Raw genomic sequence first — 25,850 nt, forward strand, 5'->3', positions numbered from 1 at the left:
AGTCAGTGATGCCATCCAGCCATCTCATCCTCTGTCGTCCCCTTCTCCTCCCGCCCCCAATCCCTCCTAGCATCAGAGTCTTTTCCAATGAGTCAATTCTTCGCTTGAGGTGGCCAGTCGTGTCTGATTCTTTTTGACCCCAAAGACTGTAGCCCACCAGGCTCCTCTGTCCATGGAATTCCCCAGGCAAGAATACTGGAGTGGGTTGTCATTCCCTTCTCTAGGGGATCTTCCTGACCCAGGGATCAAACCCAAACTCCCTGCATTTGAAGGCAAAGTCTTAACCACTAAACTGCCAGAGAAGTCCCCCAAAATCATTTTAAAACATCAAGTCATCTAAATCATGTAATAAAGATATGTACCTTGCACAATGAAGCTAGAAATCAGATTTAACATTACCATCATAGACAAAATATAATAAAATGGCAAAGAGCTGAATAAATACAGGCAGAACACAAGAAACAACTTCCCAGTGAAACAGATTACAGAAAAGTTTTCCATGAGAAACTTTCTAATAGAATCCAGTAAATAATCACCTGTCTGGGCAGAGGATAGAATCCTTTGATTACCTAAAATCATCTGCAATTCATATCAGCAAGTAAAATCACCCACCAATGAAGTACCCAAGCACATTCTGCCACTGAATGCACACAAGCTGCAGTTTTCATGCCAAAACTTTCTCCCTACCAAGATTTTATCATCACTACATTGAAAGTCAATACAACTGTACAGATAACAACCCAGATCTGGGTCAGGAATGATTGCTATTGCACGTGAGGTGCTGCATAACTCTCCAAGGGCAGGAAAACCAGGAATTTCTTTCTTACCTTCACCATGAACGTGAAATCTGTTAAGGCTGGGGAGTAGACAGCCCCACCAGCACATGGGCCCATGATCAGAGAAATCTGAGGGATGACTCCGGATGCTGTGACATTCCTCTGCCAAAAGAGAAAGTCAAAGGTATCTGGTTACAGAGGTGTTCAAGGCATTATCTGCAGAAAGACAGAGGCAACAATGAAAATACATTTGGCTTTTACTCACAGAAATTCTATCCAAGAGAGCTAATCTGTACAGTTTCTTCCAAAATTGTATATGGGATCTTCTCCCCATAACTGGTGGGAGGGTTGACATATTACTTTCTGGACCAAATAACCTCTTCTCTCCTTGGCAGGGCACTCATTCCCCAAAAGCTCCACCAGGACATGAACTCAAGAGAGAACCCCACCACTCTCACCCCACCTTTAACACACCTCAAGCCAGAGCCTCTGTCTGTACAAAACTGGCTGGAAGGATGAATGGAAACCTTAGGCATAATACACAGGGCCAACACTTATCCTGGACTCTTGACCTCTACTTGGAGCCCCTTCCCACTCCACACAGAGGATACCCAATAGTCACAGGGTAAGGCTAAGAGGATAAGTGCTAGTTTACCCTAAGTCTTCAATGTCTGCCCACCCCTAGACAAGGCAGATGGACAACAAGGAGGCAGGAGCCACAAGGGTTCCACAGGGACAACGGAGAGCCAACCCTCAGGCCATCTCTTGGGAAAAACAAGATTTCCCAGGGGGCTGGAGGACCTAGACAAGATATGAGCCCAATGACCAGCTCCTATCCTTCCCTGAGCCATGTCAGCTTAGGAGAAATATGTCCATTTTTAGCCCTGCCGTGGGTCTGAGCCCAATTACTGTAACTCAGGACATATCTCAGGACAGCACAAAAAGGATCTATAGAGAGGATTCTGGGAAGATACAGAGTGGGAAGCACCAGAGATCTGACACCCCACCTAGACAAAGACTGCACTGGCAGAATCTGCCTCATGCAACTTTTTGGAACTCCAGAGCCTACTGAAGGTTTTTAACTTCCAAAGGAAGATTCAGTTCAGTTCGGTTGCTCAGTCGTGTCCGACTCTCTGCGACCCCATGTATTGCAGCACGCCAGGCCTCCCTGTCCATCACCAACATCTGGAGATCACTCAGACTCACATCCATCGAGTCAGTGATGCGATCCAGCCATCTCATCCTCTGTCATCCCCTTCTCCTCCTGCCCCCAATCCCTCCCAGCATCAGAGTCTTTTCCAATGAGTCAACTCTTCGCATGAGGTGGCCAAAGTACTGGAGCTTCAGCTTCAGCATCATTCCTTCCAAAGAAATCCCAGGGTTGATCTCCTTCAGAATGGACTGGTTGGATCCCCTTGAAGTCCAAGGGACTATCAAGAGTCTTCTCCAACACCACAGTTCAAAAGCATCAATTCTTAAGCGCTCAGCCTTCTTCACAGTCCAACTCTCACATCCATACATGACCACAGGAAAAACAATAGCCTTGACTAGACGGACCTTAGTCAGCAAAGTAATGCCTCTGCTTTTGAATATACTATCTATGTTGGTCATAACTTTTCTTCCAAGGAGTAAGTGTCTTTGAATTTCACGGCTGCAATCACCATCTGCAGTGATTTTGGAGCCAAAAAAAATAAACTCTGACACTGTTTCTACTGTTTCCCCATCTATTTCCCATGAAGTGATGGCACCAGATGCCATGATATTTGTTTTCTGAATGTTGAGCTTTAAGCCAACTTTTTCACTCTCCTCTTTCACTTTCATCAAGAGGCTTTTTAGCTCTTCACTTTCTGCCATAAGGGTGGTGTCATCTGCATATCTGAGGTTATTGAGATTTCTCCTGGCAATCTTGATTCCAGCTTGTGTTTCTTCCAGTCCAGCGTTTCTCATGATGTACTCTGCATAGAAGTTAAATAAGCAGGGTGACAATATACAGCCTTGACATACTCCTTTTCCTATTTGGAACCAGTCCGTTGTTGCATGTCCAGCTCTAACTGTTGCTTCCTGACCTGCATACAGGTTTCTCAAGAGGCAGGTCAGGTGATCTGGTATTCCCATCTCTTTCAGAATTTTCCAGTTTATTGTGATCCACACAGTCAAAGATTTTCGCAGAGTCAATAAAGCAGAAATAGATGTTTTTCCAGAACTCTCTTGCTTTTTCCATGATCCAGCAGATGTTGGCAATTTGATCTCTGGTTCCTCTGCCTTTTCTGAAACCAGCTTGAACATCAGGGAGTTCATGGTTCACGTATTGCTGAAGCCTGGCTTGGAGAATTTTGAGCATTACTTTACTAGCATGTGAGATGAGTGCAATTGTGTGGTAGTTTGAGCATTCTTTGGCATTGCCTTTCTTTGGGATTGGAATGAAAACTGACCTTTTCCAGTCCTGTGGCCACTGCTCAGTTTTCCAAATTTGCTGGCGTATTGAGTGCAGCACTTTCACAGCATCATCTTTTAGGATTTGAAACAGCTCAACTGGAATTCCATCACCTCCACTAGCTTTGTTCTTAGTGATGCTTTCTAAGGCCCACTTGACTTCACATTCCAGGATGTCTGGCTCTAGATGAGTGATCACACCAGCGTGATTATCTGGGTCGTGAAGATCTTTTTTGTACAGTTTCTGTGTATTCTTGCCACCTCTTCTTAGTATCTTCTGCTTCTGTTAGGTCCAGACCATTTCTGTCCTTTATCGAGCCCATCTTTGCATGAAATGTTCCCTTGGTATCTCTCATTTTCTTGAAGAGATCTCTAGTATTTCCCATTCTGTTGTTTTCCTCTATTTCTTTGCATTGACCGCTGAAGAAGGCTTTCCTATCTCTTCTTGCTATTCTTTGGAACTCTGCATTCAGATGCTTGTATCTTTCCTTTTTGCCTCTCTTCTTTCACAGCTATTTGTAAGGCCTCCCCAGACAGCTATTTTGCTTTTTGCATTTCTTTTCCATGGGGATGGTCTTGATCCCTGTCTCCTGTACAATGTCACGAACCTCATTCCATAGTTCATCAGGCACTCTATCAGATCTAGGCCCTTAAATCTATTTCTCACTTCCACTGTGTAATTATAAGGGATTTGATTTAGGTCATACCTGAATGGTCTAGCAGTTTTTCCTACTTTCTTCAATTTAAGTCTGAATTTGGTAATAAGGAGTTCATGATCTGAGCCACAGTCAGCTCCTGGTCTTGTTTTTGTTGACTGTATAGAGCTTCTCCATCTTTGGCTGTAAAGAATATAATCAATCTGATTTCAGTGTTGACCATCTGGTGATGTCCATGTGTAGAGTCTTCTCTTGTGTTGTTGGAAGAGGGTGTTTGCTATGACCAGTGCATTTTCTTGGCAAAACTCTATTAGTCTTTGCCCTGCTTCATTCCGCATTCTAAGGCCAAATTTGCATGTTACTCCAGGTGTTTCTTGACTTCCTACTTTTGCATTCCAGTCCTCTATAATGAAAAGGACATCTTTTTTGGGTGTTAGTTCTAAAAGGCAAGTTAGGAAGTTAGGCAGCCATTGTTGTTGCACCTCACCTCATTGTTGCAAGCCCCTCCCTCCAGCTCAGAATCACTTGCATGAGGGCAAATCAAACCTAGAATGAGATGCCACACCACACGCATTCGGATGGCTACTATTTAAAAAAATAGAAAATAAGCAGTGTCAGTAAGGATGAGGAGAAACTGGGCCCCTTGTGCACTGCTGGTGGGAATGTAAAATGGTACAGCTGCTGCGAAAAATAGCATGGTTCCTGCTGCTGCTGCTAAGTCGCTTCAGTCGTGTCCGACTGCGTGCGACCCCATAGACGGCAGTCCACCAGGCTCCCCCGTCCCTGAGATTCTCCAGGCAAGAACACTGGAGTGGGTTGCCATTTCCTTCTCCAATGCATGCAAGTGAAAAGTGAAAGGGAAGTTGCTCAGTCGTGTCTCACTCAGCGACCTCATGGACTACAGCCTACCAGGCTCCTCCATCCCTGGGATTTTCCAGGCAAAAGTACTGGAGTGGGGTGCCATTGCCTTCTCCAAATAGCATGGTAGTTCCTCAAAAATCTTTAAATAGAATTATCACACAATCCAGAAAGTCTACTGTGGAGTCTTATACCAAAGTCACAGGTGCAAGGCCTTGTAGCAAGGCCACAGATGTGGAGCCCCACAACCAAGGTCATCTCTGGAACCGACAGAGCCCCATAACAACTGTTGCCAAGAGCCCCTCTGATCTAAACTGGCCTATTCTCTGACAGCATATTAGATAAAAATATCCACCTTGTTTACCACCTTATAGCATCCTCACCAATCACCTAATGCCACCCTTCCAGCAGGAATTTTCTTTGTTGTGAGGCTACAAATATTGGCTACTAGCCCACGAAACCCATGGGCTCTCGCTTGAGCCAGCCGCTGTGATAACAGCATCTCCCACTGTAATAAACTCGATCCTCCTCTCAGTCTTCCTCATGTCAGGAAATTCTTTTCCCACAACATCTACTTTTGGGGATATACCATATAGAACGCAAAACAGCGTCTCAAGGAGATAATTTTACACCCACATTCATAGCAGTATTACTCACAATAGCTAAAATGTGGGATCAACCCAAATGCCCATCAACAGGTGAATGGATAAACAAAATGTATGTGTATACAGTGGAATATTATTCAGCCAGTCACAGAAAACCAGTGTACATTTTCCTTAAATAAGCTATTTAGTCAAAATAATAGAGACAGAGTAGAATGGTGATTACCAGGGGCTGGGGAAGGGGATAACAGAGAGTAATTGTTTAATGGGTTCAGAGTTTCAGTTTTGCAAGACAAAAAGTTATGGAGATGAATAATGGCAACAGGTGCACAAAACCATGAATGTATTCAAGACCACTGAACTGTACATTTAAGAATGTTTAAATTTAGTAAGTTTTCTATTATGTGTATTTTACCACAACTATTAAAAAAAAGATGAAGAAAAGCTGTCCATACTCTGCAGAAAAATATCAAGCTGGGTGAACAGGCTTCCAGCTATGACAGAGTAAAGAGCTCAGAAAACTCTCCAAAAACCAACTACAAAATATCACTAAATTGTCAAAAAGATTTCAGGGCTCTGAAACTGGACCAAACGTTAACAGAGGCGTGTTTACTAATGAAAAACTGCTGACTGTGTGATAAGAACAGTGGGAGTCTAAGGCATTCTTAACCAAGGCTCTATCATTGCCCACACAAGCTCAGGATGTCCTTCAGGGTGAAAGAAAACATCATCAGATGGTAATTCAAATCCACAAGACGTAAGAACACTAAAACTGGTAAATTTGTGGTTAAATATACAATACTGCATAAACATAGTTCTCTCTCTTAATACTTTTAAAACAGCAAGGGTGCATGAAGCAAAAATGGTAACAAGTTGATATTAGACTTATAACAATAACAGCGCAAAGAAAGGAGGATAAAAGTGGAGCTCTGTTGGAACAAAATTCTTATATTTTACCAGAATTAAGTCAGGATCAATTTGAAATAGATAAATTTACATTTTATTACCCTTAGAGTTGAAACCATGTACAAGCCCGGTGTCCTTGTCTTTTGAAGTACAATGCTGGCTCAAGAGTTAATGAGTGGGAAATGTGAAGATGTAGAAACAAAGAATAGCTGTTGGGCTAAGGAACTGGTAACAATTTAGACTATAATTCCGCCACATAACAGAATCACCAAACTGCCAGTTTCCTGAAAGACATAAACGCCTGACACACATTCCTAAGTTGTTTTTACAGGAAGCAGACCCCCTCCAGATGAAAAATGCTAACCACAGGAACATAGACCCTGGACTGGTTGAAACCAGAAGGTTGACTGTATTGCTGATCCTGTTCGTGATGCCATTTGTTTTGCTGTTCACACTGTTCACTGAACCCAGGGTAGGCAAGCTAAGAGGCTGGAAGAAGACACAAAGACCCATAGGAACTGAAGACATGTTTATTCTCTCTTGGCTGGCACAGCAGCCATAACACAGCCTCTCTCCTAGCTGACACAGCAACTGTAGCAGCAGCCGCAACATAGCCATAACCGAGTCATCACATTATCTCACATAACATAACCATGATGCCACCCCAGCAGCCAGGGCTTTTCAGGTGAAGCTTATATATACTTATAGAACAAAACTCGTGGTGTGCATGAGTATTGTTATAATTGATCTCAGCTGTTACATAACCCTGCAAAGATATTGTTTACAGAACATAGGGTGAGAGGGTGTGAGAACATGGAGCAAGAGAGCCTGACTGGAGCCATCTTGTTAATTTCCCCACAGTTGACGATGCTAGAAACTTCACCTTGATGCCAACCAATCCAAGAACTGTCCACGAGCTGATCATGCCCTGCTCCTTGAACACTATAAAACTCTTCACTACCCCTTCCATGGGTGGTCACACAGTCTTCAGGGCATTAGCCCACTCTGGCCCCCTTTGCCTGGCAAAGCAATAAAAGCTAGTCTTTTCTACTTCACCCAAGACTCTGTCTCCATGTTTCTATTTGGCACCTGTGAAGAGAGGCTGAGTTTCAACAAGAGTAACCACTTAAAAAACTCATACAGTACCAAAAGCTCAGAGGAATTGAAAAGGTACAGTTAAAAATATGTGTTTGACGTAATATTTGAGTGACATCAAAGATTATAGAAAAGGAATCCATCCCACCACCGAAATAACTACGGAGTTGGCACGAACTGTCTGAAGCAACTCTTTTGAAACTCTGCAATCTAGAGGAACACTTGTAGCTTCCAGGATAGACTTCCTAAAGCGGTAGGTAAATTTCGGTCAATTTTCACATTTAGCATAGTAGTCCTGCAACAGAGTTCTTGGCTTCCTTAATTAGCAGAAGGAGGGGGAAACCCATGCTCAGCAGGGAGGAGCAAGAACAAACAAGTTTCTTTTGGTTGCTGGTTCCCCAAATTGGGAGGCAGGCAGGTGGTAAGCTTGTTCATTATATTGGGTGAGGGTAGGGGTGTGTCCAGGTGTCAGAGGAGGGCATGCACAGTATCCTGCTTTCGCTCCAGGCTCCTGAGAAGTAGCAGTTGCGTTTTCTGTTTGTTTGTTGTTTTTTTTTTGCATCTTTTGTCCAGAATTTGTCCTGACTGCCCATGCATGAAGTTATTTTTAGTCCCATATAGTTTCTCTGTATTTTGTTGCTCGAGGTGTGTCCAGGTACAAGCATTGCAGCACTACAGCAAAGAGTCCCAGATCTCAGTAGGGTGGCTAGCTGGTGTCAGGGTGGGTAACAAGGGCCTTGTCCTCCAAAAATCAGGTTTGCGGGTTTGGTTACTGATCACGGGTTTTGATCACTGGGAGGCCAGCACAGAGGCTAGCCATTGTTTTACCCCTGACTGGCTAAAGCTACTTCCCAGCTGAGATGGGATTTAAAGGGACGGACTTCTCATCTCCTAGGAGCCAGATATTTAAAGAAATCTTTGTCAGGTCACCAGGTGACTGTAGACACAATGGAACTGTTAGGGGAAGCACAGTGACTGAAACTGTCCCCCCTGGCCAGGCACCACAGTAACCACTTGCATGAGTTATTTTATGAAGGAGGTCCTGGTAAAGAACATGAAACTAATAAGCCACCATCAACCAGAAGAGTTCAGGAAAAGTCAAAAGGAGGTGCCAGGTGTCCTGACACCTCCCAGAATCCTTCTCGCTGGCATCCATCTTGGCTGAGTGTGCCATCAGCAAACAGAACAACTGGCCAAAGACAACTCAGAAACTAATCCCATCACCATAAAACCTGAGACTGCAAACCACGTGGCAGAGAAGTTCTCCTGGGCTCCCTTACCCTACTGCTTCCACCCAGGCACCCCTTTCCCAATAAAACCTCTTGTTTTGTTAGCATGTGTGTCCCTCAGTGAGTATTTGACAAGAGCCCACTTTCAGGTCCTGGAAGGGGTTCCCCTTCCTGCAACAGAATTAAAACTTCAGTGGCCACAAAAATGGAAAACATTTTGCAAAAGTAAGTTGGAAAAGTCACAAATGGAAGCCCCTGGTGGCACAGATGGTAAAAAATCTGCCTGCAATGCAAGAGACCCAGGTTCAATCCCTGGGTCAGGAAGGTCCCCTGGAGAAGTGAATGGCAACTCACTCTAGTGTTCTTGCCTGGAAAAATCCCATGGACAGAGGAGCCTGGTGGGCTACAGTTCATGGGTTCACAAAGAGTCAAACATGACTGAGCAACTAACACTTTCACTTTTCAGCCCTCAATAAGCAAAAATCAGCAATCTAAAAAGTGGGAGAATTAGATTCCCAACATTACCAAACATAATTCAATGTCTAGTACATAAAAAATTACCAAACACACAAAGAAATAGCCTAGTATAGTCTATTTACAGGGGAAAAAAGAACCTGACAAAAACTACTGCTGGGAAGCCCAGACAATGGAATTATAAGTCAAAGATGTTATATTAACTGTCTTAAATATGTTGAGTGAGCTATAGGGAATCAGGAAAACAATGTGTGAACAAAATGAGAAAGACAGTAATGAAACAGAAATTACAGACAGAAACCAAGCATAAATTCTGGAGTTAAAAAGTACAATAACTGAAACAAAAAGGTGACTAAAGGGGTTTAACAGATTTTAGCAAGCAGAAGAACCTGAGAGAACTTGAAGACAAGACAACTAAAACTATTCAGGTTGAGAAATAGCCAAAAAGGAAAAAAAAAAAAAAAAAGAACAGAGACTGAGGGACGTGTGGAAAAACATCAAATGAACCAACAAACACTATATACGGATACCAGGAGAGAGTGTACTTCTGATGTGAAGATAAGCATGTAGATCAATGGAAAAGAACTGAGTCCAGAAAGAAACCCTTACATTTATCTCAACTGATTTTCTTTCCACCAAAGTTTCAGGACAATTCAAGAGAGAAAGAATGATCATGTCAGTAAATGGTGGTGAGACAGGATGAATTTGGACCCTGACCTCACACCATACTCAAAAATTAACTCAAAAGGGATCACAGACCTAATAGGAGAGCCAAAATCTATAAAACTCCATTTAAAAAAACAAAACACTGGACAAAATCTTCATGACTTCATGACATATTGGGCAGGGTTCTTACATATGACAAATAAAGCATGATTCACAATAGAAAAAACTGATAAACTGGACTTTAAAATTTAAAATTTTGCACTTCAAAAGCCACCATTAAGAAACAAAAAGCTACAGACGAGAAAAATAAATTTGTAAATCTTATCTGATAGAGGATTTGTATCCAGAATATATAAAGAACTCTCACAACTCAAGATCCAATTACAAAATGAGCAAAAGATCTGAATGAACGCTTCAGCAAATAAAATATACAAATGACTACTATGCACATTAAAAAATACTCAACTGGATTCGTTAGCAGGAAAATACAGATTAAAATCTTAGATACCACTACTTATCCCTGAAATAGCTATAATGAAAAAGGATGACAATGCTAAGTGTCACCAAGGATGGCAAGAACCTGAAACCCTCAATTACAGCCACTTTGGAAAAAAATCTGGCAGTTTCTTGTAAAGTTACACATAAACTTATCACAATGAAGTCAAGCAGGATCTTGTAAGACCTTCCCAAGTGCAAAAATCTTACTGTGTCCCCCAATTCTTGTTTGTAGGAAAAATGGTTCAGTCTCCTAGACCTTCCCTGAGTTTCAAAGGGCAGATTCAAACAACAACTAGTTAAGGGAGTAAATGGGGCCTGGGCCTGTTCCTCCTCAGGGGATGGGCCTAACAATTTGACACATACCTCTGAGTTCTACAGAAACTAAGGCCCTCTACCACAAGGGTCGGGGATGGTAACTTGAGGCTAAGCACAAGCACTGGACCCCAGCCTGGCTGGAACCAGAATGCTGATGAGTGAGATTCCTGGAACAGCACCATGTTATCTCACCATCAACCAGATAGAGGAAGGTCAGACACACCGCTACTCCCCACCCTCACCTTCCCAAAAAGTCTTCCCTGAAACACACTGAGGAGTTCAGGTCTTTCCTTGGCCCTACAATAAACCTTTCTCCACTCCACACTCCAACATTTTAGTTTTGTTTGGCCTCACTGTGCATCTGGCACACAAACTTAGGTTCAGCAATTTGACCAATAATTCTACTCTTAGGAATATACTCAAGGGTTATGAAAATATATGTCCACACAATGAGTTATATACAAATGTACATTGCAGCATTATTTATAATAAAGTAGAAATCCAAATGTCCATCAGTTAAATAAACAAAATGTGGTATGAAGTGAAGTGAAGTCGCTTAGTCGTGTCCGACTCTTTGCGACCCCGTGGACAGTAGCCCACCAGGATCCTCCGTCCATGGGATTCCAGGCAAGAGTACTGGAATGGATTGCCATTTCCTTCTCCAGGGGATCTTCCCGACCCAGGGATCGAACACAGGTCTCCCTCAACGTAGGCAGACACTTTAACCTCTCAGCCACCAGGGAAGCCCCGAAAATGTGGTATCAGTTCAGTTCAGTCGCTGAGTCGTGTCCGACTCTTTGCGACCCCATGAATCGCAGCATGCCAGGCCTCCCTGTCCATCACCATCTCCCGGAGTTCACTCAGACTCAAATCCATCGAGTCCGTGATGCCATCCAGCCATCTCATCCTCTGTCATCCCCTTCTCCTCCTGCCCCCAATCCCTCCCAGCATCAAAGTCTTTTCCAATGAGTCAGCTCTTCGCATGAGGTGGCCAAAGTACTGGAGCTTCAACTTTAGCATCATTCCTTCCAAAGAAATCAGAGGGCTGATCTCCTTCAGAATGGACTGGTTGGATCTCCTTGCAGTCCAAGGGACTCTCAAGAGTCTTCTCCAACACCACAGTTCAAACGCATCAATTCTTCGGCGCTCAGCCTTCTTCACAGTCCAACTCTCACATCCATACATGACCACAGGAAAAACCATAGCCTTGACTAGACGGACCTTAGTCAGCAAAGTAATGTCTCTGCTTTTGAATATACTGTCTAGGTTGGTCATAAATTTTCTTCCAAGGAGTAAGCGTCTTTTCATTTCATGGCTGCAATCACCATCTGCAGTGATTCTGGAGCCCCCCAAAAAAAGTCTGACACCGTTTCTACTGTTTCCCCATCTATTTCCCATGAAGTGATGGGACCAGATGCCATGATCTTCGTTTTCTGAATGTTGAGCTTTAAGCCAACTTTTTCACTCTCCTCTTTCACTTTCATCAAGAGGCTTTTTAGCTCCTCTTCACTTTCTGCCATAAGGGTGGTGTCATCTGCATATCTGAAGTTATTGAGATTTCTCCCGGCAATCTTGATTCCAGCTTGTTTCTTCCAGTCCAGTGTTTCTCATGATGTACTCTGCATAGAAGTTAAATAAGCAGGGTGACAATATACAGCCTTGATATATTCCTTTTCCTCTTTGGAACCAGTCTGTTGTTTCATGTCCAGCTCTAACTGTTGCTTCCTGACCTGCATACAGATTTCTCAAGAGGCAGGTCAGGTGGTCTGGTATTCCCATCTCTTTCAGAATTTTCCACAGTTTATTGTGATCCACACAGTCAAAGGCTTTGGCAGTCAATAAAGCAGAAATAAATGTTTTTCCAGAACTCTCCTGCTTTTTCCATGATCCAGCGGATGTTGGCAATTTGATCTCTGGTTCCTCTGCCTTTTCTAAAACCAGCTTGAACATCAGGGAGTTCACGGTTCACATATTGCTGAAGCCTGGCTTGGAGAATTTTGAGCATTACTTTACTAGCATGTGAGATGAGTGACATTGTGTGGTAGTTTGAGCATTCTTTGGCATTGCCTTTCTTTGGAATTAGAATGAAAACTGACCTTTTCCAGTCCTGTGGCCACTGCTCAGTTTTCCAAACTTGCTGGTATACTGAGTGTAGCACTTTCACAGCATCATCTTTTAGGATTTGAAACAGCTCAACTGGAATTCCATCACCTCCATTTAGCTTTGTTCGTAGTGATGCTTTCTAAGGCCCACTTGACTTCACATTCCAAGATATCTGGCTCTAGATTAGTGATCACATCATCATGATTATCTGGGTCGTGAAGATCTTTTTTGTACAGTTCTTCCATGTATTCTTGCCACCTCTTAATATGGTATATTACAATGTGGTATATTTATATAATATTATTCAGCAATAAACACAAACCACTGATAGACAGTACAATATGAATGAACTTCAAAAACATTATGCTAAGTGAAAAGAGTCAGATGAAAAAGGATCTTTTTGGAAGGAAAGATTCTAAACTATAGATTGTGGTAATGGTTTAAGTATATTTTAGAAATTGTTGAATTGTATGCAATGGATGGATTCTATGACTTGTAAATTATATCTCAATAAAGCCGTATTTTAAAATATCAGAAGTCATGGAAGACAAACAAAATTTGAGGATATGTTCCAGATTAAAGGAGATTAAAGAGATATGACAACTAAAAGTGAAAGTGAAGTCTCTCAGTCGTGTCTGACTCTTTGCGACCCCATGGACTGTAGCCTACCAGGCTCCTCCATCCATGGGATTTTCCAGGCAATAGTACTGGAATAGGTTGCCATTTCCTTCTCCGGGGGGATCTTCCCGACCCAGGGATCGAACCCGGGTCTCCTGCATTGCAGACAGATGCTTTACCCTCTGAGCCACTAAAGGCAGTACCTAATCCTAGACTGGATTAGGGGCGGGGGGGATGCCCAGGGAGTGGGGAGTAATTTAAAGGTCTTTATTAGAATCATTTGATGGAATATGAAAAACATCGATGAGTCAGTATGAAGTTTCCTAACTATGGTACTCTGTTTATACAAGAATGTCCTTGTTCTTAGAAAACAATGAAGGATTTAGGAGATAAAGGGTGCACAGTCTCCAATCTATTCTCAAATGTTTCAGAAAAATATAACATGCAAATATGCACATAGAGAGAGAAAATGATAAGAGCAAACAGGCAAAATGTAAACTGGTGAATGCAGGTAAACGATATATAGGAGTTTCTTTACTCCCTAGTGGGCTATCCCTAGAGCTCAAGTTTAAAGATTAAAAAGTAGGTTTAAGATCTACAAAGTGGCTTCTCAATGCACCCAAGTGCTCCCACAACTAGCCAAGTATCATACACAAAGTAAACACACATTTTTCTGTCTGATCACAGAGGGCAGAGGCTAGGAATAAAAACCTTCATAAGCGTGCAGGCCAGAGGACAACAAGAACAGCTGGCCTGATTAGAAACAATGTCTGCCTGTCTCCGTGCTATCTCTCCTCCCTTCCCTGGAAATGCTGATCTGTCCCTTCTCTTAAGTTTCCATTTGGCAGGATCTCTCCCTCACCCCAGCCTCCCTTACTACACTCTCACAATACACTTCCCACTTCAAATAACACGTTTAATTTATTTTTGTGTTTCTTTTTATTTCTTTCTCTTTAATTTCAGTCTGTAGGAAAGCAGAAAGACATCTGAAATGATGTTCACCAAAAGTTCCTGAATGGTGAGGTCTGGGGGAAGGGAGATTTCTTCCTTCTTTGCACTACAGCTTGAACTTTGTTCTGTGTAATGATCTTGCAATGTCTTAACCAAAGAAAAAAAGCACTGCTTTTTTAAAATTTCCAATCCTATGCCTGCTGCTGCTGCTGCTAAGTCGCGTCAGTCGTGTCCGACTCTGTGCGACCCCATAGACAGCAGCCCACCAGGCTCCCCCATCCCTGGGATTCTCAAGGCAAGAACACTGGAGTGGATTGCCATTTCCTTCTCCAATGCATGAAAGTGAAAAGTGAAAGTGAAGTCACTCAGTCATGTCTGACTCTTACCGACCCCACGGACTGCAGCCTACCAGGCTCCTCCACCCATGGGATTTTCCAGGCAAGAGTACTGGAGTGGGATGCCATTGCCTTCTCCGATTCCAATCCTATAGATACATGTATACATATAACCGAATCACTACACTATACATCTAAAGCTAACATAGCATTGTTAATCAACTATACTCCAATATAAAATAAAAAGTCAAAAAAAATTATAATAAGAAAATTTCTAATTCCAGCAAGTCAGTTAATTTTAACCTTTTAGATTCCTTCCTCCTTGCTTTTGAAAAAAAAAAAAAAATTTAAGTGACTTTCACTTCTGAATGATCTTTGTTTTTCCCCAGTAAGTACAAGGCCTCTACGAGTAAAAAAGGAAGAAAATCCTCCCCATTGTACCTCTCTTGCTTTTTTTTCCCCTGGTAGCAGCACTCTGCTTGAAAGATCTCAGTTCCCCCAACCAGGGATTAAAAACCCACGCAATGGCAGAGTCCTATCCACTAGGCCTCTAGGGAACTCCCATCTCTCTTGATTTTCATCTGCCCTCATGCCATCCCCAGTGACACAGGAAGGAGCCACAGGACACAAGGAGGTGAGATGAGGAAGCGCTAATCAGCACACAGCTTAGAGAACTCAGTCCTGTACTCTTTGATTCTCTTTGAACAGTTTCTCACCAGAAAGATGTCTGCGTAGCCAGCCAAAGACTCCACTCCCTCTTGAATCCGTGCACCCCCAGAGTCATTCAGTCCAATCACTGGAGCCCCCACTGTGAGGGCTTGGTCCATGATCTGAGACAGCAGAGAAATTTTTTGTGAGACAACGGATCTTGCTATGAAAAACCATATTTACAAAGCACCACAGTGGTTTTCTAGAAAATGTTTTAAGTGTACTTTTCAAAACAGGAGTCGGTAACACTGGCTTCATTCCCCATGGTGACTGAGTACCTTCATGGAAGACAGAAAATCAGAAATTTAAAGGGCTAATTAAAGACCCCCAAGCAGCCCAGGGCCAAAGAACTTCCCATTAGCAGAGGTTAAGACTATTCATGGCAATTTCTAGAGCCAGAGGCCCAGGCTGTCATATTTTTTCAATAGTCAGTTTTGCCCCCGATTACTCTTTTGAAAGAACCGATAGAAGACAGAACTGCAGGGCGATATTTTTCTTTTAGTGTTTATGTATTTATTTGGCTGCACTGGGTCTTAGTTGTGGTATATGGGATCTAGTTCCCAAACTAGGGATCAAACCTAGGCCTCCTGCATCAAGAGCATGGAGTCTTAGCCACTGGACCACCAGGGAAGTCTCCCAAAGCAGTATTTTTGTGAAAGTAAATGTGGACCCATCTATTAAGCAAAACCCAGGCTCAGGCCTTCTACTTCCAACAAGACAGATTTTTCTCACAGGTCAGTAGTTGACAACCTAATGAGCAACATTTTTAACAGTGCTAGAGAATTTACAAAGTACTTTCACTTCCATTGTTTCATTTAACCATCATAATGGAGGCAGTAAGAAAAGAAAAATTAGGAAGGTTTAAAAGTGAAGTGATTGGCCCAAGGTCTCAGGAATAACACATGCCAGGACCACATTGAGAAGCCAGGTGTTCTGTTACGCAGGGAAACCCACCCAGCTATTAAGTAATGTCTACCTTTAGATCAGCTGGTTAGAGCGTGGTGCTAGTAACGCCAAGGTTACAGGTTCAATCCCCTAACAGGCCATAGTTCCCTCTAGGCTTCCTTAGTGGCTGAGACAGTAAAGAATCTGTCCATAATGTGGGAGACCTGGGTTTGATATCTGGGTAGGGAAGATCCCCTGGAAGAGGACATGGCAACCCACTCCAGTTTTCCTACCTGGAGAATCCCCATGGACAGAGGAGCTTGGCGTGCTACAGTCCATGGGATCACAAAGAGTAGGACACAACGGAGCAACTAAGCATAGCACCTTTAATTCCAAAACTCTCCAAATGTGATCTATACTATTACTCACTTCCAGGGCATCTAATCTCTAGCAGAGGTTTTTAAATACCATCATGTAATCCCTGCACTGTTCTTTTAGCAACTGAACTCTCCACCTAGATCACGGGTTCTTTACTTGGGGTCCCAAGGACCCAAAGTGGCTTGTGAACTTGGACCCTTAGAGCAAGGAGTCTATGAACTTGGATGGGAAAATCTTACATCTTTATTAACTACAGAAGTATTAGAAATACCTGTGATTTTTGTCATAAATAGAAGTCACAGATTTTTATGTCCCAGTGAAGTTCCTGCAGATAATCTCAAAATACTGTTTTCATTCATACCTACTTTGAAACCAGAGTGTATCCACTGCTAAATCTTGTTATTTAACACATTAAATAAGGAAGCATATATAATACATATGTGATTTTTAATATTTTTAATCCCTTTTATTCCTACATATTTTATTTTATGCATGTATAAAAATGTGGGTCCCGGCTTCATAAGACTGCCAAAGAGTTCCATGTTACAAAAAATGTTAAGAACTCCTGCCCTGGACGGAAGGAACCTTCAGGTCAGCACCACATGCTGCACACCTCTGACCCACCCCATGTAACTGATAAAAGTACTGAGTTTGTTTTGCAACATTAAATACTTACTTTGCAGATCTTTCGGGCATGTGCTCCGGACAGGCTACCTCCAAAAACTGTAAAATCCTAAAAAGAAAACAACTAAATGAAAAAAATATGTAATGACTAGGCAGAGACGAAGACCCACTAGGAGGAGGAAATGAAAAATTCACAGATTTTAAAGTTTTTAAAGCATTTTCAAAAGTTTAAAAGACTGGGGAAAAAGTCTGACTTCTAAATTATTCCATAGAATAAGTAGTGAATAAAATATCTTAAAAGGGGTTCATGTAATGTGAAGAGCAAAAGACCTAGTTTTTATCTACAAAAAAAAGATTTGGAGCTCTGAGGAAAGGAAAAGTTTTCATGCAGAATTAACCTCCAAAATCAGAGGTTATCAGAGGTTCTATGGAGGTCAAACAGGCATTTCTATTACTAGGATATATTTGCTGTTTTGATAAAAGAGGTGAAAAAAGTGAATGACAGGCCTCACTGCTGCTTCTTGCCTCTAGATTTTCATTACCTTCTGATATAAAAAGCTTTCTGTAGGAATGACCTCCTTCCTAAAACCCCCTCAAAAAGACAGTAGAAAATTAATAACAGATTCAGCCCATGAGGACAAAAAAGGAAGAGCAAACAACAGCAGACGAGAGAGTAAACAAATGAGCGAACTGAAAGCACGAGAGTATCTAACTCGGAGCAAATGGAAGCCTCTACACTTGTGTAGGGATAACCTCAGGAGAGGACAGTCCAGGAACCACAAAGTGTGGTGGGAAGAGGCTGGCAGGAAGTCTGGGTTGAGAGCAGTTAGACCCCACAGGGCCTCTTCTTTACCTGGAGAGGAAAAAGGAGGTTTACTCTCTAAGAAACCTAACCAGAGGGCTGTTGTCACAACCCCCACCACTAGAGGCAGCAAAGATGAGGCTGAAAACAGGTGAGATTTCCAATCTGTACAATGAGCCAATGTTGACCTCCCTCTACCAGGAACACATCTACAGCCAATTATCGCACAAAAGACTGTGACTGCTGCTGCTGCTAAGTCACGTCAGTCATGTCTGACTCTGTGCGTCCCCATAGACAGCAGCCCACCAGGCTCCCCTGTTCCTGGGATTCTCCAGGCAAGAACACTGGAGTGGGTTGCCACTTCCTTCTCCAATGCATGAAAGTGAAAAGTGAAAGTGAAGTCGCTCAGTTGTGTCCAACTCTTTGCGACCCCATGGACTGCACCCTTGTTTCTCTGGAAAAATGAATACTCCTCCTAGAAAAAAGGCCTGCAGATATGAACATCTGGGGGATCACTACAAAAAAGCTAGCTCATCATTCTTCCCCTCAGTGTCTTTCAGGGCCTATTTCACATGCCCCATGTTCCCTAAAGCTTTCCTGGATCCCAATGTGATCTTTCCGTGTCCTGAGAGCTAGCCCAGAACCTGACTGTAGATGCAGCCATTCCTGTTCTGCCCCACTCCATCAACAAAATGATTAGCTTCTTCAGGACAAGAACTGTCTCATCATCTCCGCCTCCACCACACTCCCACCAAACAGCAGCAGAAGAGGCGCTCAGAGTATCAATTCAGTGAATTTTTGTATCTGCTTAAAGTTCAGAGAACACTATGCCCAAAAAGCACAATAACCTTCTTTGTTCGAGCTATCTTACTAATGGTTCCTTCTGTACAATTTTTTGCCTCAGTTCAGTTCAGTTGCTCAGTCGTGTCCGACTCTTTGCGACCACAAATGATTCTTTCTAGTCAGGCATTTGGTAGACTCATTTATAAAAAAAGTTTTAAAATATTTCAAAAGTAATCCTATTCGCAAATTAGTATGGTTTAAATTTTAAAATAATCAAGTATAATTATTTTACTACCAAACCCAGAAAACATTCTAGGTTCCTAACCAAGCTTCTACTTTTAAGATCTGTAAAAGAAATTGAAAAAAAAAAAAAGAAATTGAAAAAAAAAATTGAATATTTAGAATTATATATATATTCCCATCTCTTAGTGGAGGGGAAAAAAAAGTCAAACAAAAAATAGTATACAACATGTTCTTTGCATTAGTTTTCATTGCTGTTGTAACAAATTACCACAAATTCAGTGGCTTGAGACAATAGATATTCATTACCTTACAGTTCTGTAATTCAGAAGTCCTACATAGGTCTCATTGAGCTAAAATCATGGTTAGCGGGTCTATGCTCCTTTCTGGAGGCTCCAGGGGAGAATCTCTTGTCTTATCTTTTCCAACTTCTGCTGCTGCTGCTAAGTCACTTGAGTCATGTCCAACTCTGTGCAACCCCATAGATGGCAGCCCACCAGGCTCCCCTGTCCCTGGGATTCTCAAGGCAAGAACACTGGAGTGGGTTGCCATTTCCTTCTCCAATGCAGGAAAGTGAAAAGTGAAAGTGAACTCGCTTAGTCGTGCCCGACTTAGCGACTCCATGGACTGCAGCCTACCAGGCTCCTCCATCCATGGGATTTTCCAGGCAAGAGTACTAGAGTGGGGCGCCATTGCCTTCTTCTTTCCAACTTCTAGAGACCATCTATTTGCTTTCCTCCCCTCACGACCCCTGTCCGCCCTCTTCTGAGGCAGCAATGGCAGGCGGAGTCCTTCTCACACAGCCTACTCCAACCTCCCCTTCTGCCTCTCTTCCACTTCTAAGGACCCTTGTGCTTACACTGGGCCCACCTAAGTAACCCAAGCTGTTCTATTTTAAAGTCAACTGATTAGTAACATTTATTCCATCTGCAAGCTTAATTCTACTTTGCCAGGTAAAATTACACATTCACAGGTTTCAGGGATTAGGATTTTGAGTCACTATTCTGCCACATTCTCCTACGGTCTCCATGTGAAGAAACTGTATCTGTCTTGATACAGCCTAATAAAACTTGGTTGAACACATTCATGAAAGCCCAAAAGGGCCTATGGTTCTGAGAGTCAACTCCCCTCTGCCCAAATGCATCCACTGCTCAGACCATGGCAGCCCTCCCAGCACACACCCAATCTGCCAAGGGGAATCTCACTCACTTGGATAAACTCCTGTCTCCCAAGACCGCTTACAAGACTACTGTCCTATGATCCTCCTTCAAACAGACTAAGGACTCTTTCTCCCTAAGAAAAAAACACATAGTATAATACTCGGGACATATGTACTAAAAATAATAATAATTCCCTCACCAGCCCCAACTATAGGTAAGCATTCTTTCCCCAGAACTGTTTCTTTCTCAAAGAAAAGAACATTTTACTCCTGGCTCTGCCCTCAAGGAAAGCTCAGCCAATTAGAGTAGAAAATACCTGACTGAAGACATAAACCAGTCTTCCATTGATTCGCCCTCGTCCAGTGACCACACTGTCTCCAGGAAACTACCAGAAAAACAGAAAAATAAAGGTTAAAAAATCCAAAGACTTCTCTCATGAATCTAGCAATTATGCCCCAATGAAAGATCCCACCCTAAAATAAAACTCCACCCCAAATCCCTTAAAATTCAGTATAAATACAGAACATGAAGGAATCTCCCCCTCCCCGCCTTAGCTCTGCAACAGCAAGCACTGGGCTGCTGCTTCATCACCACAAGTGAAAGCACTGTATCCTTCCTAGAAGTAGAATAATCAGGAGACCCCCTAGGGCTATCACTACTGAGGGCTCATAGAAAAGAAGAGGACATATAAAGAAACATGGCAATTTCTGCAAAGCCACACACCACCCCCCAAACCTTAAGGCAAACCTAGCATTTTGCTTGGAATTCTGACAGTCACTATGTGGTTCATAATGAATCAAATGGAGCTGGCTAGTTTATTGCCAAGGTTACAAATCTTTGATCACAGACCTGAAGAAAATGGACCCAGTGAGTCCAAAGAACTCTGTGCATCTTGGAGAACACCCAGTCGAAAGAATAGGTGTCGGTGACTCTGACCTCCAAAACGCCAAAGCATAAACTTAAAGTATGTCAAAGAGGTGACTGGTTAGCCTTTAGGGGTCCCTGGTACCTAGGCAGAACAGAACCCAATCAAAAGACATTTTCAACTTTCCTTCTAAGTTTATCATTCTACACTTTTGAGAACTGGGAAACCACACCAGAGCCCTGGGAGCTAGGCCAGTCACCTTGCACAAGGCATGAACAGTGAACCCACAATCCTTCAATTGCAGACAAAGGTGAGGGGGAACCTGGTGGCCCCAACAGTGCTTCTCAAGAGGCACTTCTGCAATTCCAGAAGCTGATACTTGAAAATTTTCAATGTATTCTGAGTTCCGGCAGGACTTTATTATCTAGTAGTAGACCAGCAGGGCCACAGCTGGTAAGTGCAACTTGGAGGCCTGCACCATTGTGAACAGGTACCTTATTCTTATCAGCAGCCATTCCAAAATCTGCACATCTGTGTTCCACAAACATGTCGCTCTCAACAAAACTGCCAGGGTCCAGCAAGAGACTGATCCGCTCTCTGGCCGTCAGCTTTCCCTAAAATGCAACAAAAATCATTCAGCAATGTCATGACACACAAAGTCAGTAGGCAAGGAGTGTTCATGGGAGGGCCAGGAGGACTGGGTTTGCCTTCACTCCACATGAAAGCCCTCTCTCTATTCCATCAACCTGCCCGACACACAGGTGTTATCAGTAGAATTCAGCCAGTAAGGTAATCAAGGCAAACCAGCTGCTCCAAGAGCCACTAACTGTGAAAACAAATAAAGAGTAGGAGGAAAAGGTGGAGAGGGCAAATGAGGGGGTAAGGAAAGCCTGACCCTGGAACAAGATAACTAGTTCCACAAACATTTACTAGAGACCCAAGGGTCAATAAAAAGAAGAATGGAGAAGCAGGAGGTAGAAAACTCAGGCTTTGCAAAGCATCTGAGGCTACACCCCAGGTTCACAGACTTCCTATAGGGAACCCCACCAGCCCTGTTAAAAAAAGAAAACAACATAAAAAATACCTCTAACTAGCTGTATTTTCCCCTTAAGAAAGAGACCAAAGCTAGCATTGCGTATTAACACAAAAAGGCAATCCTCCACACTACTGCATAAAATAAGTTTTCAGGAAAGCAACTGGGCAATATATATCAGTGCTGAAAAATATTCAGATCTTTTGACCTAGTAATTCCACTTCTGGAAATCTACCCTATGGAAGTAGTCCAAAAATTGTGTAAAAGCGGGTAGAGTGAGAAGTTTTAAACCAAATCAGCCTCCTGACTAAGCCAGCTTTGGCAAAATAAAAAGTTTCTGGGGATTACATCTAAAGCCAGTAGGATCACATGGTAATGGTTGGGGTGATGATCCAGGGAGGGACTGAGCCATGGACCCCAACAGAAAGAGTGCACAGAGCACCAACAGGCCTTTGCAGAGGACGATCTGAAGTTCCCTCACAAACACAGCCACCCAGGGTCGGGTGGCACTCCTGGCACCACACACTATCAACCAAATTTACATCTCACTCCCAAATGGCAAAAAGGAACTGTCATCTTCAGGCCCTTATCAAATGGGTATTTACAACATCTACATCAACATTCAATTTAAACTTAATAAAGGGCTGGTGCAAATCTCCTCACTGAAGACCCCAACACCCCCCTGCTTGTGAGTTTATGCCTCACTGTCCTTCATCTCTAAGAATTTCACTTTTGTGCCTTCCAGGTTGGTTATTTAACTCTTCCACCACACCAATCCAGACTCATACGTGTCTAGGACCCAGTGGGCAAACCTCCTCTCAAGTCCCAGGTCACTGATCTGGGCCTCAGTGGTTTTTTTTTTTTTTTTTTCCCTGCTACTAAAATGATCCACAGAAGCACCCAGGGCAGTGGGTGGCAGTGCTTGAGCTGTTCACTTCAGCCAAACACCCAGACTGACCTAAGCCACCCCAGAAAAAAAAAACCCAAACACCTGCTTCGTAGGGTGTCTTTCCTACCCAGCAAGCAGGTCGATGTACTCTGAGACCCACAAGAGTTTCGGCTGGCATTGGGAGGAGAGTTTCCACCAGTTTCCTACACAAACCACAAGCCTACCCAGGTGAAAGTTTGCCCATGTAACTTCCCCTGCCAAATGTCTTGATTTTCCTGCTTCCATAATGGAGCAAGAAGCTCCTACCACTCTTAAACCAGGCATGAGAAGAGCAAGATATTTTTTTTTCCGTGCCTATCGCTGTTTCATTATCTTATTCCACTAAGATTATGAGGGAAGAATTATTGCCATTTTCTGTTAAGAATAAACTGACTCCGGGGGAATAAGTAACTTGTCCAAAGTTAACTGGTGAGCCGCTGGAGCCCAGCCAGGCTCGTCTAAAATTTCAAAGAGAAAGCAGACAGTGACAAAGCACAATGGTGCTTGTCCTGGTTTTACCTGCCCAGTGAAAGGCATCAGGTTCACAAGGTGAACATCCTCGGCCTCGCCCCGCCCCTCAAGACCTCGCGTCGATTGGCTGGGAGGCCTCTTACGCAGCGAGCCGCGCTCGCTGTGATAGGTCGCGACCGCTGGGGGCGGGCTGGCTGGCCTGGACCCCCTCACGACTCACTCGCTTATGCTGCGCGTCAATGCGGCGCTGCCCTCCTCCCAGCAGTGCAGCTTGCCGCTTGTTCTCGATGCGTTCGTTAACCGATACGGGCTGGGTGCACAAGCTGCGCCCAGCGCCCCGGAGATTTCTCACTACAACACTGAGCCTGGCTCCGGCCACCGCCACGCGCAGTGCTGCAGCCATTTTTGCTCTAGCAGCGAACCAGAGTGCGCATGTGCATCAAGTGGGCGCTCTGTGGTGTCTGCGCCTGCGCAGCATGGGCGGGACGTAGGGAGCCCGAGGGCTGGAATACCAAAGGCTTTTGGGAGAAAGGCCTTGGAGTCCTGAGGCTGCGCTAGGGCGTCACCCTGAGAAGACATGTAGGACGGATCAATCTGTGTTGTGCCCTCCAGGTTGCACAGAAGAGGGACTTCAGTTCAGTTCAGTCGCTCAGTCATGTCTGACTCTTTGCGACCCCATGGACTGCTGCACCACAGGCCTCCTTGTCCATCACCAATTCCGTGAGTTTACTCAAACTCAAGTCCATTGAGTAGGTGATGCCATCCAGCCGTTTAATACTCTGTCGTCCCCATCTCCTACCTTCAATGTTTCCCAGCATCAGGGTCTTTGCAAATGAGTCAGTGCTTTGCATCAGGTGGCCAAAGTACTGGAGTTTGAGCTTCAGCATCAGTCCTTCCAATAAATATTTAGCACTGAGTACCAGAAAAACATCTATTTCTGCTTTATTGACTATGCCGAACCCTTTGACTGTGTGGATCAACAGAGGGACTTAGTCTTTGCTTTTTGTGGCTACCTAGACAATGGCACCCCACTCCCAGTACTCTTGCCTGTAAAGTGCCATAGACGGAGGAGCCTGGTGGGCTGCAGTCCATGAGGTCGCTAAGAGCCAGACACGATTGAACGACTTCACTTTGACTTTTCACTTTCATGCATTGGAGAAGGAAATGGCAACCCACTCCAGTATTCTTGCCTGAAGAATTCCAGGGACGGGGGAGCCTGGTGGGCTGCTGTCTATGGGGCTGCACAGAGTCAGACACGACTAAAGCGACTTAGCAGCAGCAGCAGCAGACTGCTAGTTGCGTCCTCCACAGAGCAACCAAGAACTTCCAGCTGTCCAAGCTGGATTTAGAAAAGGAAGAGGAACTAGAGATCAATTGCCAACGTTCGCTGGATTATAAAGAAATCAAGGAAATTTCAGAAAAACATCTATCTGTTTCAGTGACTACACTAAAATCTTTGTGTGGATCATGACAAACTGTAGAAAGCTCTTAGAGATACGGGAATACCAGACCTGAGAAACCTGTATGCGAGCCAAGAAGCAACAGTTAGAACCCTGTATGGAACAACTGACTGATTCAAGATCAAGAAAAGAGTATGACAAGGCTGTCTGCTGTCACCTTGTTTAACCTATATGCTGAGCATATCATACTAAATGCTGGGCTGGGTGAGTTAAAGATGGAATCAAGACAGTCTGGAGAAACCAACAACCTCACATGTGCGGATAATACCACTCTAATGGCAGAAAGTGAAGAGGAACTAAAGGGCTTCTTGACCACAGTGAAGGAAGAGAGTGAAAGAGCTGGCTTAAGACTAAATGTTAGAAAAACTAAGATCAAGGCAGCTGGCCTCATTACTTCATGGCAAATAGAAGGGGGAAAGGTGGAAGTAGTGACAGATTTCCTCTTCTTGGGCTGCAAAATCACTGCTGATGGTGACTGCAGCCCTGAAATCAGAAGACAATTGTTTCTTGGCAGAAAATCGATGATAAACCTAGACTGTATTGAAAACCAGAGACATTACTCTGCCAACAAAGGTCCATATAGTCAAGGCTAAGACCATCCCCATGGAAAAGAAATGCAAAAAAGCAAAATGGCTGTCTGGGGAGGCCTTACAAATAGCTGTGAAAAGAAGAGAAGCAAAAAGCAAAGGAGAAAAGGAAAGATATAAGCATCTGAATGCAGAGCTCCAAAGAATAGCAAGAAGAGATAAGAAAGCCTTCCTCAGCGATCAATGCAAAGAAATAGAGGAAAAGAACAGAAAGGGAAAGACTAGAGATCTCTTCAAGAGAATTGGAGATACCAAGGGAACATTTCATGCAAAGATGGGCTCGATAAAGGACAGAAATGGTATGGACCCTAACAGAAGCAGAAGATATTAAGAAGAGGATGGCAAATACACAGAATAACTGAACAAAAAGGATCTTCATGACCCAGATAATCACGATGGTGTGATCACTCA

General features: G+C 43.4%; 1 protein-coding gene across 1 annotated transcript in view; it reads right to left on the bottom strand.

Annotated features, from left to right (window-relative positions):
* Nucleotides 1-23,838, bottom strand: part of PCCB (propionyl-CoA carboxylase beta subunit) — a 96,078-nt gene extending 72,240 nt beyond the window's left edge. Inside the window, exons 1-6 of the mRNA XM_005675535.3 lie at nucleotides 23,613-23,838; nucleotides 21,455-21,574; nucleotides 20,412-20,480; nucleotides 17,163-17,219; nucleotides 15,232-15,345; nucleotides 828-938 (exon numbers count right to left, since the gene is read on the bottom strand). Of these exons, the coding sequence (XP_005675592.2) occupies nucleotides 828-938; nucleotides 15,232-15,345; nucleotides 17,163-17,219; nucleotides 20,412-20,480; nucleotides 21,455-21,574; nucleotides 23,613-23,795 (654 nt within the window). The 5' untranslated portion in view covers nucleotides 23,796-23,838. The remainder of the gene's footprint in view (nucleotides 1-827; nucleotides 939-15,231; nucleotides 15,346-17,162; nucleotides 17,220-20,411; nucleotides 20,481-21,454; nucleotides 21,575-23,612) is intronic.

The sequence above is a fragment of the Capra hircus genome, chromosome 1, assembly GCF_001704415.2.
Source record: "Capra hircus breed San Clemente chromosome 1, ASM170441v1, whole genome shotgun sequence".
Lineage (NCBI taxonomy): Eukaryota > Metazoa > Chordata > Mammalia > Artiodactyla > Bovidae > Capra > Capra hircus.